At 38.8% G+C, this 20,688-nt stretch overlaps 1 protein-coding gene and 1 long non-coding RNA gene across 24 annotated transcripts in view; one reads left to right on the top strand and one right to left on the bottom strand.

The window, feature by feature from the left end:
- Positions 1-20,688, bottom strand: part of MEF2C (myocyte enhancer factor 2C) — a 171,686-nt gene that overhangs the window by 39,573 nt on the left and 111,425 nt on the right. For 16 of the 23 annotated variants that reach the window (XM_040448925.1, XM_040448937.1, XM_040448928.1 and 13 more), the window contains one exon: positions 2,179-2,322. The exons of 3 other annotated variants lie outside the window; for them this stretch is intronic. In XM_040448925.1, the coding sequence (XP_040304859.1) occupies positions 2,179-2,322 (144 nt within the window). Of the gene's footprint in view, positions 1-1,981; positions 2,120-2,178; positions 2,323-20,688 lie in introns of all 23 variants that reach the window. 4 more of the 23 variants (XM_040449028.1, XM_040449056.1, XM_040449011.1 and 1 more) reach the window with 2 other exon arrangements.
- LOC121013444 (uncharacterized) lies at positions 16,451-18,148 on the top strand. The gene is made up of 2 exons (XR_005782713.1): positions 16,451-16,892; positions 17,109-18,148. It is a non-coding gene; the product is annotated as an uncharacterized LOC121013444 (long non-coding RNA).

Raw genomic sequence — 20,688 nt, 5'->3', positions numbered from 1 at the left:
TCCAGTGTGCAAATATGGGCATTCTCCCAGAGCTTCGGGGGTTAAAGCCTCATACTCATTTAAGAACACGGCCAGGGAGAGTGATCCAGGGAGAGTGATCCGCTGTAATACACATACTACTGCTCTTTCCTAGCTGTGCAGGGGATTCCTCCTGTCACAGACACCGACATTCTTATATTCACAAACCTTTGTGCCTGGCAGCTCTAAACAGTGTATTGTACAGCTGGAGAAACTCAGCCTGTAAGAACTAAAAATTGGCCCAAAGGAGGGGCACCTGGGTGGCTCAGTCAGTTGAGTGTCCGTCTTTGGCTCAGGTCATGATCTCACGGTTCATGGGTTCGAGCCCCATGTCAGGCACGGAGCTGGCTGCTGGGAACCTGGAGCCTGCTTCAGATTTCTAGGTCTCTCTCTCTCTCTCTCTCTCTCTCTCTGTCCCTCCCTCGCTTGTGCTCTCTCTCAAAAGTAAATAAGTAAACATTAAAAAAATTGGCTCAAGGGAACTGCTTCCTTCCTTCTTCTGGGCAAAATAAAATCTCAATGGGTGTTTTATCACGTAAGAATTCTGGGTATAACAGGTATGCATGACTGCATCTGATGGGAAATATGTTATTTTTGAATAAAGTGCCCACTGTGGGTGTGTTGCATACAGTAGTCGGTTTTATGAAACCTTTAAGAATTTAAGGCACTTAAGCTTTCTTTCATGATACAATGTATTAATAATGATTCAACAAAATCTCTTCCACTGACATTATTTCACTTAACAAAAGAAGCAGACATACTTATGAAGATAGAAAGTTTAATGTTCATACATTTTATAAATAACTTTTACAGTGTTCCTTTTAATTCAACACAGGTTGGTTGTACACCTACTATGTGTAAGGCATTAATTTATCCTGTGAGTGTAGTTGTGGACTTAGCCTAGAGCTCTTGTCCCCAAATATCTGCACTTATAATTGCTGAGGCATATTTTCAACTGCCGAATCTTTCCCAACCCTCAAGTTTAGGGTATCTTGCTAACTTACAAAAAATGTTCTTTTTTTGAGAAAGGAATTAATTACCCACTGAAGAGCTTGTATAAAATGAGGGTTTCAGACACTAACATTGGTTATTCAGAAAGCATGTGAGCCTCTGAGTTTCATCACTTTTATGTCATAAAATTAACATCATTTGATTGATGACAGAATAAAATAAAAGGTATGTACGTTTCCCCTCATTCTGTGGGCAAACAAAATAATACATGCAGAGTTATTTCTCTTAAATATCTGGCAAGGCATATGATTGATTGTTAGAAATTTTTTGACTTGGTTAAGACAAAATTTAGCCAAATGTTAAAGCATGGAAAATGTTGGTGTAGGCAAAGCGAATATTCTGATAAAGCTTTAAAATCACCCCAGCACACAAACATGTTGAAATCTTACCATTAGGTTTTCATGCAGTCTGTTTCCCTGCAGCGAGCATTAGCTTTAACCCTTCAGTGCTGTTGCTGAATCTCATGTTTAGGGAGAGGGGCTGAAGAAGCTTTATTTGGAACCAAGCTTTTCTTTGGGGGGCTGATGGCCAGTTTACATGAGAGAACTGTGGCTCCCATCGTGTATCCGGTCTCAGTACAAATACACGTATGTTCTATAGTAAATCCTCAAGCTTGTTCAGAAGGACATTCCAGCGTTTTACTAGTGCACTGTGATTTGTGTGAGCTGTGTGTTTAAAAGATTGTGTAAATTCAGGGCATGTTGCATAGATCTTTCTCTTCTTCCTGTAAATGTTCTACCTCTGAATGAACTTCTGGATGGCAAGTCTTTTAGATTACATAATTTCAGCATCCCTCGGGGTTTGCTTTCTAAATGCACTGCCCTGTGGGGTGAGATGGCTATTTTATTGGTTTGACTTTCCAATGCTTCTTACAGAAAGTCATCACTGAAAGGGTTAAGGTATGTTACTGCAGCGGTTATCAGCAGACCAGCCATCTACCTTTGGTACTTACAGGAATTTTATGACTCTTGATCATATTATCAAATTCTTCATTAATTTTTTTGTATTTTTCTTCAGTGCGTGGGGTGAGTGCATAAGAGGAGTCGGGATCGGGGCTTTCACAGCCTTTGTTCTCTTTCTTGTTCAAGGCCTGCCAGGTTCAGAGAAATATCAAGAGTAAAAAAAATGAAGGGTGTTCCGAGTACTTACACACAATCTTTGCCTGCTGATCATTAGATCAATATCTTCGTTAATTTTCCTGTACTTGTCCTCAGACTCAGGGCTGTGACCTACTGAATCGTCTGCATCGGGATCTGGGCTGTCACAGCCATTAAGGCCCTTCTTTCTCAACGTCTGAAATACATAATTTGGAAAGTTCAAACCTAGACAGAGGCTGTAAGAGACATTCAGGGGTGTTATAGAAGTTCAAGCTGTCCAGTATTTCGGGTTTTTATTACATACACTTTTTTACATTAAAGAAACCATAGAGAGAACCCATGAGTGATTTCAAAAGTGCACTCATTGCTAGTTACAGAAAAATAAAAGGGCAATATTCCGCTTACAACCAAATTCAGTCAATAAACAAAGATGGCATGGGGGCTGAAATTTCATGGTACAGAATTCATATGTGCTTCAAACATCCAGTGAGAGACAATTACAGAAGAATACGAGTAAGGTGACAAATTGCAACACTATCTTCCCACAGGAAAACTAGAAATTAGGGCATTACACAATGATTTCAGAATCTGTGATCACGACAAAAGCAGAAATGTCAGAAATAGAGCTCTAGTTCGGGTTTAGCATAATTGTTGGTACTCATGGTGTCCTGCCACCCCCTTAGGATATGCACTTGACAGCAAAATGCCGTAAGAGAACCCAGCTCATATTCTCACGAAGTACCCAGTGAGAATGTTCAGACGCTGTGATCGTAAGGAGAATTACCTCTGTGTAGTTTGTTTAGAGTTCTATACTTGTGAAAATATGTATTGAGAGTGGTAATGCTGAGAAGTTACCTGCCTAAACATAGGCTGAAAGAAAAGTCACAACACCTGAGCTTAGCTTACCATCAGCTGGATAAGGAAGCCAGAGAATGCTGAAAGTAGGTACCTAAGTCAACAACTATCAAACTAGCAAAAGTTCTTCCTGGTTCCAGCTGAGTAAGGTCACCCTGAGACTGTCTCCTGACACATGAAGGTGAAAAGTCGGTGCCTTATCCTGAACCTCCTGTCTCCTGAATGTAGGTCTGGTCTAGTCTCAGCTGTCACAGAAGGATAAATACGTATGTAACATGGAAAAAGTATGAGTCAGGAGTCCTGAGTTTTACTTTCCCTCTCCCTCTCCCTCTCCCTCTCCCTCTCTCTCTCTCTTTCCTTTTAACTGATGGTTGTCAAGTTAATTGTACATCATCTGATTTACAAAGAAAATGTTATGTTTTTAGAGATCATAGAACTTCTGATTAATCACACAGCATGCCGTGTCAATTATTAATAGACTGGCAACATTTCTGAATTTTCCTGGTACTACCAAAATCGTTTTTAAAGAGTTGGGTACGTAAGTGTCTCTCATTAATGGAAAGTTCAGCGGAGCTCATCTTTATTAAAGACGGAATTCACATACAAATAAAGCAAAAGCTGTGACATCAAGCTAAGGAATTCAAAGCTGAGATAACACTCCATCTTTAATTCATGCAATTGGGAAAAATAAATAAAACAACATGAGTTATAAAGGGAGTGTCAGTCTTAACAATTTAAACTCCTTGGCTCTTATCAATGTGTAACAAATGTAACACTTAAAATTAGTTTTTTTCTGAGGCACTAAAGAGCTTCACTTAAAATCAAACTAAGAGAGCTACCATTTCTAATACATCTATGAGACACTGCAGCTCTGTAAATATTTATTAATGTTATTGTGGTATAATATAACAAATAAACATATGGTTACAGCTTATTATGTGGTATAATGTTTGAATATTAAAATGAGTATTTTGACACAAGATGATAATACATATATACATTTATAATCTTTGGGAATTTGTAATTGGTGGGGCCACCTGTCCCCCTACCACAGATCTATAGCCATCATTTTTATCCAGAATAAATACCTCTGGAGAGTTCTTAAAATAATATTACAAAGAATGTCACAATACATTACAATAATAGTTTTATTCACTAACTTAATTTCCTGTTTTAGGCTGTTTTGTTAGCATTATCTCAACCACAAGCATATTCTTCTGGGTGATAACTATTTGTTATATTATGATGTTTCTGCTTTGATCTCCATATATCCTTGAGCTTTTAAGAATAATTTTGCAGTGCCTTGCATCATACTCCACATATTTTTCATAAAAATTCACCTTTGTAGGGAAAGATGTCAGGTCAAGAAAATATTATCTGAGAATTTTCAAAATCTGCCTATATTTCTATAAGGCATAATAGGAATATTCTTATATAAACCTTCAGTTTAAAATCTTATGTTATAGAACATTAATTTATAGTCTTATCTAGACAGTAGATTCTTCAATGTGCACCCTAAAAAATTACCCAATAAATCTTATTGTAAAAATTATAGTTGTTTTGATGTGCAGATTTTTGACAACAGAACGCAAGGGCTAGGAGAGGCCTATCAACTGTCATTACTATCCATCTGGCACATACATGTGTGCTAAATATTCTTATGAAGCTTTTGAGGGGAGATACTGCATTCGGTTTACAAAAATTCAAACATCAATTACAGTTCATTGAAAGATCTCCACAAATGTTAACTCATTATCTCTCACAAGTGCTTCATGAAGAGTTTAGGGAAACCTCATGCCCGGTCTCAAACCAGCATGGCCAAGCATGATTGGCCTTTCAGCCTCCTGCCGTGAGCGACGTGGGGCCACCTTCCCCTGCCCAGCCTTTCCCACACTCGTAAAGTGAGGGATGTGGAATAGATGTCTCCCACTCATATGTGACTATAGCAGTAGAGTGAACGCTGAAATAAATTAGGCAGAAAAATTTAAAAATTAGGCTGTGGCAAAACTTTAAGAATGAGAATATTGCTAAAATATTGGTATTTCTTAGATGTCAAATTTTAGAGTGGGAATGCTTATTACTCAATAAAGCACTTATCAGTTTTTTGGATTAAAAAATCAATTAGATCAAGAGCTCCTTTTGTACCTAAAGAATTACATAAACTGTTAAGCAAACAAAGCTAGTGCCATGAAGTTACAAAGGAAACAACGGTGAGGGGGAAGGGTAACAGCGGCTCCTTTTCTCTTAATAAATTCTTTTTGTATCTAATTACATTATCTTTCATTGAATATCACCAGTATTTAAGTAATGAAATATCTCTAAGAGCGAAAGGTGTATTGCAGTCTTATTTCAAGTTAAATTGCATTATTTAAAAAGGGGGGCATTCTGAGATATAGACATACAAAATCCAAGAGCAAATTAATACTGAGTTCCAAGTTCCCATAATCACATAACTAGAACACTGAAAAAATTGTTCAAAAATATTATCCTCAACTGAGAGCTTGTAGACCACATTTCTGCCAAGAACAGATGATTATGGTAGAATTACAAAGCTCTGAAAATGGATGCGATGGCACAAACTTAAATACTATCATGTGAATGTGGAACTATATGGGCAGTCTTATCTTTATTATATTAAAAATCTATAGCTGTTTGGGGATGGCAAAAGAATTACTGTTAGATTCAGCCAAGTCTGTCTTTATCGCAGTAATAAACAGTCAGTATAAACTAAAGGGACTGCTAACTGGGTAAATAAGCATTATTCTTCAGGCCTTTTTTTTTTTTGGAAAAATCAAAATCTCTGCCTCTGGTCTTTGAAAGCTTCCCTGATCTTTTACAAATGTTATTGGTCAGGTAATGTAGGCACTTAAATCATCATCACCATCATCATCATTATTATTACAGGGGCTAGAAGTCTTGGCTGTATATATTGTGTCTCTCAGCTGACTAAGTTTTGAAAAGATTTATTCTGTATGTCAAGAGAAGGCAAGAGATCTACTGAAACCAGCTTCTCTGGCTACGTATCTAAAGAAACTCTTCCCTCAGAGAACTCTGTAAATCTTGAGTGAGTCTGTATACTGAATTCAACTTTCCATGTGAGAGTGACACTTTTGGGGTAGATCAATTGACTGCAGAGGCTTCTGGGATGTTTTCACAAGGCAGAGATTGTCATGCAGTGAGCTGAGAACAGCCGTTTCTTAGAGAAGTAATTAGATTGACAGAAGGTGACATACTCCAAACAATAAACGGGAAAAGGAGTCCAGACAGGTAATCCAAAAACCACGTGGAATCTCCCCTCCCAGACATGTGGACATATGGACCCTGCATTAGTACATTTGTTCATCAAGACAACTTGAAATACATATAAACTGATGATGATAGGTGACAGGTGCTTCAAAAATTCTAATGAAATAGATGTGGGGAACAGATTCCATTTCGTTACTGAAAGGAATATAAATGAAAAAGAATGCCACATGGAGCTCTCATTTCTTAGGCATTATGTTATCAAATCCCTTCTGTATACAATGGTTAAAACTGATTTCCCCCTTTTTAATTGTTTCTTGTTGGTAATAAAGAAATAACTAAGTTATTGGTCTTTTTCAATTAAATGAAGCTATATATTTTATATTTTTGCTATCTACATAAAATTAAGTTTCTTTTAGAGCCACCATCACAGATTAAAGCTTCCAATCGTTCAACTTCTTTCCATGCCTGCAGTATTAGTCCTCAAGAATATATATCTTCATCATCTTCCTTTCTTTGTACCTACCCGCTCTACAGCAGCAATTTCAAATCCTTTTGCTAAAAGCCCCAAAATACTCATTAATTTTCTTAAAAGCCAAATAATCAACCTTTCTTGTACAGCTAGCATTACCCTTACTTCAGAGGGTTGATGTGTCAGGAATTATCTCTGCTAGTTGCATGAATGTCATGTTCACACAAAAGCCAAGAAAAAAAAAAAGGCATCAACTTAGAAAAGGTAGTTTCCTTTTCTTTCATTCTAAATCATTTTCGCACTTGTCTTTCATAGCTTTATGAAAATAAGCATCCGCTCTTAGCAAGCAGAATAATCTGTAGAAAGTAGTAAATCCATAGAGCAAAAGGAGGGGCAGCTGAAGTGGACACTGCCTGTAAGTGAAGTTTCTGAGGGTATTTTGTAAACACCCTCCCACAGCTGTGTGCTGCTCCCAAGTGCCTTGTTAGTCCCAGCAGCCCTGAGCCCCGTGGGGAGTGGCCATCAGGGCGATCTGTGCACACGGACTTCCTTCACTTAAAATACCGTCAGCAATTAGTGAAAACCTATTACACACAGATACTGTTTGGTGCACTTATGTTTTAGAGAAGCAGGCAGCACAAATTTAAATTAAAAATCTTTGAACTGTCCTATAATATGTGCTGTGTGTGTGTGTGTGTGTGTGTGTGTGTGTGATTTCTAGCACAGATTACTTAGACAGGGGAAAGATCAGGTAGAAAGAAATTTCTCCATAGGTTTTAATTACCAAAACTGTAAGCATTGTCTGCACTATCTTTCCTGTTCCATAGTTCTTCTTTGTTCTTAATATAGAAATGAAAAGACACATTAAAATACTGCAAAGTTACTACAATCACTAGGTAGACTTTAATTAGACAAGCAAATCATATCTAGTACAGACTATAAAAAACTAAAATTTATCCCAACTTATTCATTAGTGGTGAAAATATTAATAAAAAATTGAAAATATAAACCTTAACAGTATATTTCCTCTAGGTAATTAATGCTCATTCTAACTAGATATTAACTCCTACTGAGGAAAGGCTGGGAAGCGCTGGAGATTTTCATTGCTTCGTTTTATTCCTTTCCTGAAAAGATAATCGTAATATTGGACTTGAAATTTTTTTCACTGAACAATTCTTCATCTTTAAATAATGGAAATAAAAGGGACTAATTAAAGATTTGAAGACTTTTAATGTATACAACATAAACACCCACCCATGCCTTTTAATAACCACAAATTGTTTCATAAAAACAATCAGATGGTGATAGTTCCTAGAACTACTGGTACTCTAATACTGGACTAGATCACCAAGGATCCTCCTCATGTCTTCCAGGGGGAGAATTAATGGTGCCTAATCAATTGGTCTTTCACATCGCGTGTCCTTGCTCAAGCTGGGCTTCTGGAATGAGCCCACCACTATTGTTCCTTGGATTTGGACAGTCCTCCTTCAAGGCAGAGCTAACACATTAGCTCCTCTTTGTAGACTTCTCTGATCACCAGAGCTGAATTGATTTTTCCGTCATTCATGTACTCACTCATTGTATACATTTTCCTATTAGAGCCTTTATCGCATATTATTACTTATGTTTTGTCTCCCTTGCTAGCTCATGAAGCAATTAACGAAGTGCCTTCCTTTCTTCACTTTTGGAGTTTCAATATAGAACAGAGACTGACACATTTGTAGATGCTTAAGAAATGCTTGTTGAATGAACAGAACACACATTTCCACTTTAATGTTAGTGTATGCAGATATTTCAAGACTGGACCAAAGCTGTCTGTCTGGCCGGAGGCAGAAATGGCAGTGGGATCCAGACCTCTTGATATATATTTACTAAGTGCTACTATGTGTCCGGTGTTACGTGAGGTCTTCTGGATACAAAGATGCATTCCTGAAGATATGATTAAGAATTTCTGTTTACATGGTTTTCTTTCCATAAGTGAACTCCTGGAGCTTAGGGATTGTTTACGAGTCATTTTGTATCACCAGGACTTAGCACAGGCCTGGCACATGGGAGAAGCTTAATAAATGTTTGCAGCATTAATGACAGACTGAATGGATGGACGAACACAACAGGAAAGAATGCTCAGATACTAGAGGCAGAGGAGTCTCAGTGTGTATTTTTTCAATTGTCATTTCTTTTTCACCATTTTATATTACTATTTCACATTATGTTAAAACTCCATTATTATTTTGCTCTTTTAAAGTAACTATTATAAATCGACTACTTTTTGAAATGTATCACTTTTGCAAATTTTTTTAAAATGTTTATTTACTTTTGAGAGAGAGAGAGACAGAGTGTGAGCAGCGGAGGAGCAGAGAGAGGGAGACACAGAATCTGAAGCAGCCTCCAGGCTCTGAGCTGTCAGCACAGAGCCGGACCTGGGGCTCAAACCCACAAACCGTGAGATCATGACCTGAGTTGCAGTCAGATGCTTAACCACCCACACGCCACCTGAAAAGTATCATTTTTAAGTGAGAAAACAATGCAGTATGAAGCTGATTATAACTCAGGAGATTTATATCATTAAACACTTAAAAATTAGAGTACTGGTCTGAATACAGTGTGTCAGAAAGAACTATGCATTCATGAAAGCTTTAAGGTAAAAAAGCCATAATCATATAATCTCAGCCCTTGAAACGAGTAGCAGAAGAGAGGGCACAGAATTCAGCATGGAAGAAAAAAAGGGAGTGGTATTCTAGGCAGAATGTGTAAGGGTAGAAAAACAAAAACAGAAACTTTATAGTGAAGAGCATGGGGAAACTTTTGTGAATGTGAATCAGATCCTATAAATTTGAAATAAGCATGTTTTAAAATTCTTGGGCAAAGTTCATCTTTTCCCCCCATTTTTGGATGTTGGTCTACTGCTCCACTATTCTCCCGGGCTTTGACATTCATCTTACTCTGGGCCAACCTTAGCCTGGAGGATTCATGGAAAATCAGGGTGATTTTAGGGCCAATCAGATGATTCAGGCTGCCTCAGGATAGGTCAGTGGGTTGATGTTTTTGTTAGGAATTCTTCCACCACACCTCTTCTGGAACCTGGACAAGGCATGCATCATGAGGCTGGATGGGAAAAGGATTGAGATGGAGAAGTTTGGCACACTTAGCTATGAAATGCTCCCTGATATTCAGAATCCAAGAGAGATCTGAAGTAAAGTACTAAGCAGGGAACATTTAATATATAATGATTGAAATGCATGCTAAAATATGCAGTTAATCTTAATAGTCTTTCTAAAAGCAAGCTAAAAAAATAAAAGATGGGATAAAAAAATAAAAGGCTGGCATATGAAGGATTAAATTGGAAGTGGGTTTGAAGAATGAATGATGATGGGGCGCCTGGGTGGTGCAGTTGGTTGAGCGTCCGACTTCAGCCAGGTCACGATCTCGCAGTCCGTGAGTTCGAGCCCCGCGTCAGGCTCTGGGCTGATGGCTCGGAGCCTGGAGCCTGTTTCCGATTCTGTGTCTCCCTCTCTCTCTGCACCTCCCCCGTTCATGCTCTGTCTCTCTCTGTCCCAAAAATAAATAAACGTTGAAAAAAAAAAAAGAATGAATGATGTTACTGACTTCTTAAATAAGGAAGGAAAAGATAGGACAGAACTAACAAATTAAACAAAGGTTGGGAAAGAGAGGAGAGGAGTAAATTAACAAAGATTGGGAAGGAGGATTTTTGAAAGTCTAAAATATAAACGTAACTTCACCTACTAACCTTTTTCAACTATGGCATTTTACTTGCAAATAGGTTACGGGGACAAAAAAGGAAGAATATTGAGAGCACTGATTCTTTAAAAATAACACGTTGAAGCATCTTTTAAAAACCATTAAGGAGTTATTTTAACAAAAGAAGATGTATATGTATATACATAAGTTAAATCATTATTTTTGCTTCCAAGCTGGCTCTTATCTAGCTGTAAATGCCTTTTTATTCAAGTTGGGTCAGTGCATGATTAGTCATGATGTGGGAGTAGCCCCCACTGCCTATATTTATCATCAGCTCAGGACTGCCATTTTCAGTCACCATACTTCCTCATTTCTACAGGATTCCCACGATCTCTTCTTCTCATTTATTTCCCCACTTATGTTGTTGAGTATAACCTATCCCTTCATCCATTCCCCTCCCATCTTTCTTTTCCTGGAAAACCTCACAACCTAGTTATCCAAGCTGGAAATCCAGAAGTCACCCTTGACTCCACCATCTCGACTCAACAATTACTATTTTTTCTGTTTGGTCTCCCATCCTCAGTCTGTCCTCTGATCCCACTTTCCAGTCAATCCTTCATCCTACTTTTGGCAGGGTCTCCTGACAATGCAAATGTAATCGTAGCAGTGCTTTCCTTATAAACCATGGCGGCTCCCAATGGCCACAACCACTAGTTTTCACAGCAAGTTCTCCCCTTCTTCTCCAGCCTCATTCCTTCTCTTCTCCCTTAGCACTCTGGGTTTCATCAATGGGGAACTTCCTACCATTTCCCAAGTCAGGTAGGTCTTGTAATAACACTGTTTTGATATGTCATTCATTCCTGTCTAGAATATGTTTACTTCTGCTCTCTGATATACGAACCTTAGTCATCCTAGGCCACCTGTTACCTAATGCCATCACTTGCCCCGTGAAGCTCTGTCTAGGCACTTGGGGACCCCCTTCTCATGTTATCTACTGACATGTCTGCTTCACCACTAGGTAGTGAGTTCTGTAAGAGTTGGGTATCTCTGGTTCCTGCTAGAGGGCTGGAGTAATACATGTGGGCTCAGTAAATGTTCTCGTAACTGTTTACCACATAAATGAACAAGCAAACAAGCTTGACAGTCATACTTTCTAACACTGTCAGACTTGCTGAAATGAGTTGGGTAGTCTCCTAAGATGGCAGGGTTATTTATTTGTTTTAATAACATTAAGTGAAAAGTGCACAGAACACAAGTTCTGGTAAGTTAAAGCAAGTTCTAAAATCACTTCATGATTGTCGCAATAGAATATCCTTTTGGCAGTGGAAACAGTGGAGGTGACACAGAGACTATTTTATAGGGGGTGCAAATGGTCATGTTTGTGTGTGTGTGTGTGTTTACGATTGCTCAGAGTTACGATTGCTCAGATTGCTCAGCTGTTCCTTTCCAGCTCCTGGTACTCTCAGTCACCACCAGGAAGACATAACATATTGAGAAAGTACTGCAAGAGGTGCTTTTGGGGATTGTCTTCTCTATTTCTAGGTTCTCCTTTAGGAGAAAGGGCATTACCTTTGATGTGATTTGAAGAATCTGTTAGTTGGGATCTGCAGTTTATCACTAGATTATGTGAAAAGCAGACTGTACACAGAGCATTCAATAAGGGAACACAGAAGAAGATGTGAGGTTCACAACTGACTGACTTGTGTCATGACAGTTTTGATCACACCTGAGAATTGTACTTGAGATACCCAAATCCTCATTTCTGAGATAGCGAGGGACTCCTAGATGAAGGTTAAATTGCTTCTTTTCCTAACACCAATCTCCTACTCTAGGCCTCTGCCAGGCTGAAGAGAGTAAAGAGTTCCAGTGGGCTTGACCCTGGTCCACTTCTCTCTTGGGTTGGCCCTTGGACTGATGGGAGAAACCCCTGTTTGCCATTCACTCCTGCTGTTGTAGTTTCCAGGTCTTATATGCACCAATAATAGATTTCAGCCTGGGATATGACTGAAAATACTTCCCCAAGTTCTGTTCTATCCCTCTGTTTATTAAATGGCAGAGAGATTTTTAGGGACCAATTCTAGATTGTGAACACAGATTTTATTTATGGAATCTTCAACTCCTTCCCCCTAGTACCAGACATTCAAACAATTTTTTTTCTAATTGATTTATCTCTCTCCTGATAAACCAGCCGGCTCACCAATGAGTGGCTATACGCCATTCTATGTAGACACTTTCAGATGGAAAAGTTTTGATTTTGGTTATTCTAGAACGATTGGATAGTAATGATGGGAAAGGGCCTCCTAGCCTTTGCCTTCCCAGCTAGCACACCCTGTGAGTATGCCCTGAGAAAACTAGCCTACAAGCTAATTCTGAAGGATGAGCCATCCGAGAGAGTGACATCCAGAACTGTGTTAGCACACACTGCTCGATGCCCATACTGCTCTGACATGTGACCATGAGGGATCAGGGCCCCAGAGCATTGAAGGGATTGTGTGAGAACAATATGTACATCACAGCTACTGTGGCTGCCAGATGAAGGGAGAGCCTCGGTGCTTTAGAATAAATCTCCACAAGAGCAGAAACATTGTCTTTTTCCTTTTTATCTACAGCAACTTGAAAGCTGTGTCCCACCCATGGATGACACCCAACCAAAACTGCTGTTGCTAATAAAAGAGTAAAAGAGGGGCACCTGGGTGGCTCAGTTGGTTAAGTGTATAACTTCGGCTCGGGTCATGATCTCACAGCTTGTGAGTTCAAGCCTTGAGTTGGGCTCTGTGCTGACAGCTCAGAGCCTGGAGCCTGCTTTGGATTCTGTGTCTTCCTCTCCCTCTGCTCCCTGCACTCATGCTGTCTCTCTCTGTCTTGTCTTTCAAATATAAAGTAAAGCATAAAAAAAACAAGGCTGCAGTGACAGAGATTCTTATTTAAGATGGAATCACAATGGAGGCTGAAAAGCCACAGACAGCAGCTGCTGGACTTGTGCTCAGAGTATAGGCAGTTTTTGCCTCCACCACCCCCTCTTTTTAATGCCACTTCTCCCAGCCTCACACATAAAGTTAAATTATAAAAGGAAAGAATACTGTGGACTACAGAGTTAAGAGAATTAATGTGTCGCTCTTTGGTGTTTCTCCAGAGCTTTGTAATTCACATTTCATAATATTGCTCTCTGCATTCTTGTTTTTTGTCTCATTTTCTAGATTATAAGATCCCTGTAGACAAGAAGTATCTCTTGAGAGCTTTCTATCCTTAGCAACTAGGGCAGTATCTGATGGTAGAATGCTGCAACAATTCGGTTGACTCTTCTGGACAGGCAAGGAGAGCCTGATGACATATAATAAGGACGCTCAGAAATATTAAGCCAAAGTTAGTGGGGATCCAAGCTTTACCTTTCCTTTAACATTGCACCTTTTCTCTCTTCTTTCAACATCAGTAATGTTTGCTAAGTCTGCCAAAGGCTAGCAGCCTTGGTTTCTAGCTTTATTACTTGTGTCTTTTGATGTAAAATCCCCTGAGATTTTCATTTTATTGGTTGTACACTGGAAAACTTTTTTGTTAAAGATTTTTAAATTTTTTAAAATGTTTATTTTTGAGAGAGAGAGGGTGGGGGAGGCACAGAGAGAGAGGGGGACAGAGGATCCGAAGCAGGCTCTGCACTGACAGCAGACAGCCCAATGCAAGGCTCAAACTCACTAATTATGAGATCTTGACCTGAGCCAAAGTCGGACGCTTAACCGACTGAACCATCCAGGTGCCCCCCCCCTCCCCACTGGAAAACTTCCTGTTTAATAAAGAGTGCCCAAGATACAATGAATGAGATGGTCACTGGTCAGAGGCCAGTCTGATAGAAAATTGCTCAGCCATAAAAAAGAATGAGACTTTGCCATTTGCCACAACATGAATGGCTAAAGAGGGTATAATGTTAAGTGAAATAAGCCAATCAAAGAAAGACAAACACCATATGATTTCACTCATTTGTGGAATTTGAGAAACAAAACAAAGAAAAAAAGACAAACCAAAAAAAACCAGACTCTTAACTATACAGAACTGATGGTTTCCAGAGATAAGGTGGGTGGAGGGGTGGGTGGATAGATGAAGGGGATTGAGAATACACTTATGATGAGTACTGAGTAATGTATAGAATTGTTGAGTCAGCATACTATACACTTGAAACTAATATAAGACTGTATGTTAACTATGCTGGAGTTAAAAGGAATAAAAGGTCCTTTCTCATTAGCACAGGCAATACTGAATTGAATATAATCATTGAAAATAAATAGGACACAAACTACCTACAAAGGGGATTCTGAAAACACCTACTATGCAGTCCGTTTTGGCAAACTGAGATCCTGTCTCTTAGATGAAATACTTTCAAATAAAATGTAATTCATTAGAAATGTTTTGGAAAGGCTAGTATTATCAATGTCAAATGCTGATCAAAGCCTACATAGGCTAAGCTACCTTATTATTTTATGTGTAGGTTTAAATTTTTCTAAATTTATGTTTCCAAATCAAATTAATAATTAAAATCAAACTCATTTTAATTTATTTTCCTTATGCTGTGAATGTTATGCATATATGAATCCATGGTCCCTGAATCTTGGAGCAACTCCTTCACAAGAGTGACTTTTTCCCATGACTTCATACATTACACAGATAAGTAACATTCTTCAGTTTTTGCATTCAGTCACTTTGGATTTCATACGATGCTACAAAACCTAGAGAGCACTGAGAAGTGAAAAACAGAGAAGTATGGAGAGTATATGTTAAAGAAAAGGAAGGACAAGAAGGAGAGAGAGAAAGAGAGGATAAGACGGTGGTAGATAGATGGATGGATGGGGAGGGAGGAAGGGAATGAGAATGAGAGAGAAGTTGAGGGTCTTTTGAAGGGGAGAGGGAAAAATAATTCAGTGAGCACATCAACTGATCCCCCAGTAGGTAAGCTGGCCTCTCTTTGTGTCTGGATTCAGCACTTTATGATCTTACACAGAGCTTTCTCACGGGCCATCAGCAATCTTGCTCATCCTGATATCCAACTCTGGCAGCAGCTGGGCACCCATTGTCTAACTCAATGAGGCCAAGTGGTGGCTGCCAGTCCCACAGACTGCTCTGTCCTCCAGCCCCACACAGCCTTCTCTGGGGAGGCTCTGTGGCCTTGGCTTCCTGGTCCCCGTGGCGTTAGCTATCGGCTTTGGTAGTCACGAGGGCTTTAATAATTTCAGGCATTATCACTGAAAATGTACTGCAACCTGACTTCTAAGTTTGGTATTTCAATTTCCATACCTTATGAATTCCCAGTGATTTTGTTAGCTCAGTGGCAAACTTAGATTTTTCATTTGCACAATAATTTCTTCCATATTATTCATTAGGTAATTATAAAAACAACATTTCCTCTTCTATGGCATGAAAAGGAAATTAAACCAGTCTTCCCGCACTATCAAAATATTAATTTTCCCCTTAACTGAATCTGTTCCTCAGCAGTAACACCTCCCATTAATCGAGTATTTCCTATGTGCCAGGAACTGAGTCTGCAGCTTTGCATGGATTTTTTTTAAAGCCCTCATAACTACTCTTCCCCATGATTGGCATTCTACAGATGAAGAAAAGGGGGTGCAAGGTGGTCGGTCCAAGCACTTGCGGAGGTTTACAAAGTTATAGTAAGTGGTAGAACCAAGTTAATAAACTACATAGGAGCTCCAGGGTTTACCCTGTCACAGCTGTTTCACTATTCTCCCTCTGCAAGTCGTCCAATTATAAAGATTGCCTAAATCCAGCCAATGTTTTCTTTGAGTACTTACTCCCAGCTGAAATTGGTGAAATGTTTGACAAATCTTATTTTTTTCATGAAGGGATATATTTGCAATACAATTCACCTTCTGATGAACAATTTTATTTTTAATGTTTATCTGTTTTTGAGAGACAGAGAGCACAAGCAGGGGAGGGGCAGAGAGAGGCAGAGAGAGAGAGAGAGAGAGAGATTGAGAGAGAATCTGAAGCAGACTCCAGGCTCCGAGCTGTCAGCATGGAGCCCAACGCAGGGCTCTAACTCACGAACTGCGAGGTCATGACCTGAGTTGAAGTTGGACACTTAACCAACTGAGCCACCCAGGCGCTCCTCTGATGAATAATTTTATCTAAAATGTTTTTCCTATTGTGTTATTGTAATATCCACTGAAGAGAGGGGAAGGCCTCTTCAATATTTAGTTGGTAGCTATGGAGTTAAAATGAGGTGTAGGTTGTTGAAAAGAAAGGCTGCTTAAGTTTTTCCATTCCTACGTTTTTAGGACTAGGAAGGAAGTCCTCTGCAATAACATTTTGTATATCTGGGTAAAATGAAGTGTATGTTTGTCACAATTATTAAAATAATACTAGCAAGAATTTTAACTCTCTATTAATAGAAAACGTTTGCTTTCTATTGTTCAGTGCCTATATTCTTCAGATTCACAAGCTAACTGCTCAGCTCTTCAATTTGTTTTGGCAGATAAGGGATACCAATGCTGGTAACATTTTGCTGGGGTTGTGGGGGTAGGTGGGGGAAAAAGAGAAGAAACATACACTTTGATGGAGAAACTATTGTTTCTTTTTGGCCGATACTGTGGGATCATGGAGAAATCATGTATGAACTATAAAATTTCCACTTTTAAAACATGGGTACAGAAGCTCTTCCCTTTCTTTTGTTTTCAAAATGAGATTGATAATACTGTATTACTTTACAGGCCAGAAGGCAGGAGAGGTGAAGGAAATGACTGCAAAAGTTCCCAAGGTTTTCAACAGCTACAAGGAAGACACAAAAGGATGGGAATCTTCTAAAGGGAAAATTTCCCGAGTCCCAAGGAACAGGGGAGAACTGTAGGAGAACTTCAAGAACCACAAGACTTGGGTTTTTGCATCTTGTCAGAAAATCCGCACTGCTGGTAAAAACCAAGGGAAGGCCTGGCACAAACGTGACTCAGCAGAGAAATGCCACCCACAGTCACCGACGCGGCTTCCGCAGTGGCTGAGTTGCCCTGTTTTCTCTGGAGGCTTCCCCAGCCTGGCCAATACATGAATCTCTCAGATGGGAAACTGAAGTTTTTGAAAATGGAAATTAAACAAAGTTGTATAACATTTAAAAGAAGTTTACAGTTATGATACTTGGCTTTTTACATGGGTTTAAAGTCAATTTTCTGTTGAATAAATAATATGAACCACACATTAACCACCTAATAGTTTTAAAATGCCCCAAACAGCCATCACCATCATTCTGAATAGAATCCCACTTCTTTTTAAAGACCATGGTTAAAAGATGAGGGGAAACAGTACCATTAAAAGAGGAAGCAAAACATAGTTCAAAGTCTGTTTCCATGAGGTAATGCATACTGTTGACTAATGGCCAGAGGAATCCAATCTATATCGAGATGAAATATGAAGTTAAAGCAGGTGGCTGGGAGAAGTTAGAATCCCTCCACCGGCAACCTCCGCCTCCACCTTCTTGAATTATTTTCTTGCTGAAGCCAAAGGGACAGAAAGCAATGAAAGTTTTGTTGATTGGACACAGGAACTTGTCAGAGTGAGATGGAAGTTATATATCTGAGTTCATCTCTGGAAACTGCCAATCTCACATTAACTACATCTGTATGTGTACATATCTGTGTGTATGTGTGTGTGTGTGTGTGTGCGCGCAGGCACGTGCACAGCATGAAGCTAATTTTGAAAGGATCTTCAGAATTATTTCTGGGTAGATATGTTTCTGCATAGCTATTTTTATCTTTTTTCTCCATAAGGAAGTATTTCAGTTTTGTAATTTAGACCCCAGAAAAGTCAGGTTGTTTTATTGCGGTATGTCTGCAAACTGAATCCTGGCTTCTAAAGGAAAAGAAATTTCTTCCCCTCATCATAATATAACACACAATTTCTATCATATAGTTTATTATGTTTTGTCTAATATGAATAAAATCTCTCATGTTTGCAGGAACTCAGTTGTGGAGAGCACTAAAATGTTTCCCTCCTAATGTTGATCAGCAAGTGCTTTGATCTCCATAGCCAGACATCGGGTGCAGAGTTCAGAACTATAAATTTGTTGCACTTACTATCAGTAAAAGTAGGGCTCTGATGGTCATCTTTTCTCAAACCACAGTTCATCTTGCTACATCTTCAGAGTGTAAAATAGGTGTGGTTCAGAACAGAGTCAAACAAATATCAGTGGTTCAGAAATGATATCCTTTCCTCAGTAGCAATATACATCGTGGGTATGTGACTGGAATATTTAAAACACCTGTTCACTTGGAACCAAGCCAAATGTATAATGCGTTAGTATGTGCTTGGCTCATTTCCAAGAGCATGTATCCTTACTGCCATCAAAACACTGAAGGGAGCTAGGGCAAAGATACAAGTTAGAAGCGATGTAAGATAGATATATTTTATTGTTAACAATATCATCATACTAGACACTGTTGGCTGGCTAGTATTTTAATAAAATCAATTATTTGTTTTTGATCAGAGAAGAACTGGCAGTGTAGGGACACTCTTATCTTCGCTTTGCTAATTGCTTTCACTGCTTTAAAATCTTAATCAACTTCCCCCTCCCCCCTCCCTCTTTCTCCCAAGCCCTCCCTTTCATTGTCTAACTGGGCTCTTCCCTGGATACATAGTAGTTCAAAGGGAACACCAGGGAATAAATTATATCCTAACTATATACCAGAGTTCACCAGCAGAACTTGGGCAAGCTCCTCTGACAGGGTTCCACCAATTTTTATCAATTCTGTTTTGACTTTACTTAATAGAGTCCAAATTTTTACCTCTCTCTACCTTTTCTGTAGCTTTAAAATCTGTATAGTCAAAATTTTACCTCTAAAGAATTTCATAACCTCATTACGCAAGATACAGTTACACATATATGTAACAATTTATAAAATGTGACATTTTGTTTGAATATGATCACAAAAAACCCCAAAGATTTCAATGTCCAAGGTGTGTATGTATGTATGTGTGTGAGAAAGAGTAAAAAATGAAAATTTTGCCTAAATTTACGCCTGTAGGAAGGAGAAGCAGGGAAATAACATGTTTATGAGCACATGTGCCCAACATATGCTAGTGGATATATACGTACGTGGTGTAAGTTACGTACGTGGTGTAAGTTAATTCTTACAAAAAGACCAAAAGTGAGATTTATTATCACTATTTTACTGCTTAGAAAGCGGAGATTTTGTGGAGGTTTAGAAACTTGCCCCAAAGCACGGAGTTTATGAAGATTGTAGAAAGCAGGCTTGGCAGAGTCTAAAACTTGTCTGCCCCTTTTCTTATACCAGACTGTCTTACAGTGAAAAGCCTGGACTTTTAGATTATAAACCTGAAAGTGTGAGGGTAGGGATTTTATAATTTGAAGTACTGTATCCAGAATCCTGACCATTTATGTGGTCATTGAAAACACACAGACTTCATTAGGAACTTCTAAATTTATAGATTTGCTTTCTTCTTCAACTTAATCTAGAGAATGTTATATAGTTTATTATATATACCTCCCGAGGTCTCCATAATTTCTTCCTTTAACACACTATATATGACAAATAGTCCTTAGCCAGAAAAATGCATGTGCATATTATCAGAGCAAAGTGAAATTGTATGCATATATTTTTTTAACTTTTTAAAGTTTATTTAGTGTGTGTGTGTGTGAGAGAGGGAGAGAGAGCGAGCGAGCGAGCAGGGGGAGGGGCAGAGAGACAGGAGAGAGAGAGAAACCCAAGCAGGCTCCGCCTGTCACTGCAGAGCCCCATGTGGGGCTCCATCTCATGAACTGTGAAATCATGACCTGAGCCGAAGTCAAAAGTGGAGTGCTTAACTGACTGAGCCATCCAGATGCCCCTGTATGCAATATTCCAAAAACAAATAGTTTTTTTAATATAATCCTAGATGTTTACAGAATGATATAAATAGTTTAAAAATATAATGAAAGGTTTTAGGCTTTTTAGCATGCACACATATACATGTTACTTATAAAAATTAAATATCCTGGCATTTCCACTTTTTACAACTAAATTGCTTCTATCTAGAGAGTTATATTTTCCACTAGAATTTTTCTCAAGAATTGACTGTCATTCGCTATTCTACTGCTTGAGGCCATGAAGTATCTTTCTCATACCTATTGTATTGCATCTAATTCTACACCAAACATTTAAGCACTTGATTTGTCTGTCTCCCTTCTCTCCATTTACTTTGCCATCTTTGTTAAAGCTCCTTCTGTATGTGAATATTCTATTCATATCATGCCCTTGCTCATTTCTTCTTGTCGATCTTTGCATAATTGGTCTTTTGAAAGAT

Source organism: Herpailurus yagouaroundi, unplaced genomic scaffold (assembly GCF_014898765.1).
Source record: "Herpailurus yagouaroundi ecotype Mexico unplaced genomic scaffold, PumYag 29, whole genome shotgun sequence".
NCBI lineage: Eukaryota > Metazoa > Chordata > Mammalia > Carnivora > Felidae > Herpailurus > Herpailurus yagouaroundi.
Note: the sequence above shows the minus strand (reverse complement) of the source record. Positions and strands in the feature narration are given on the sequence as shown.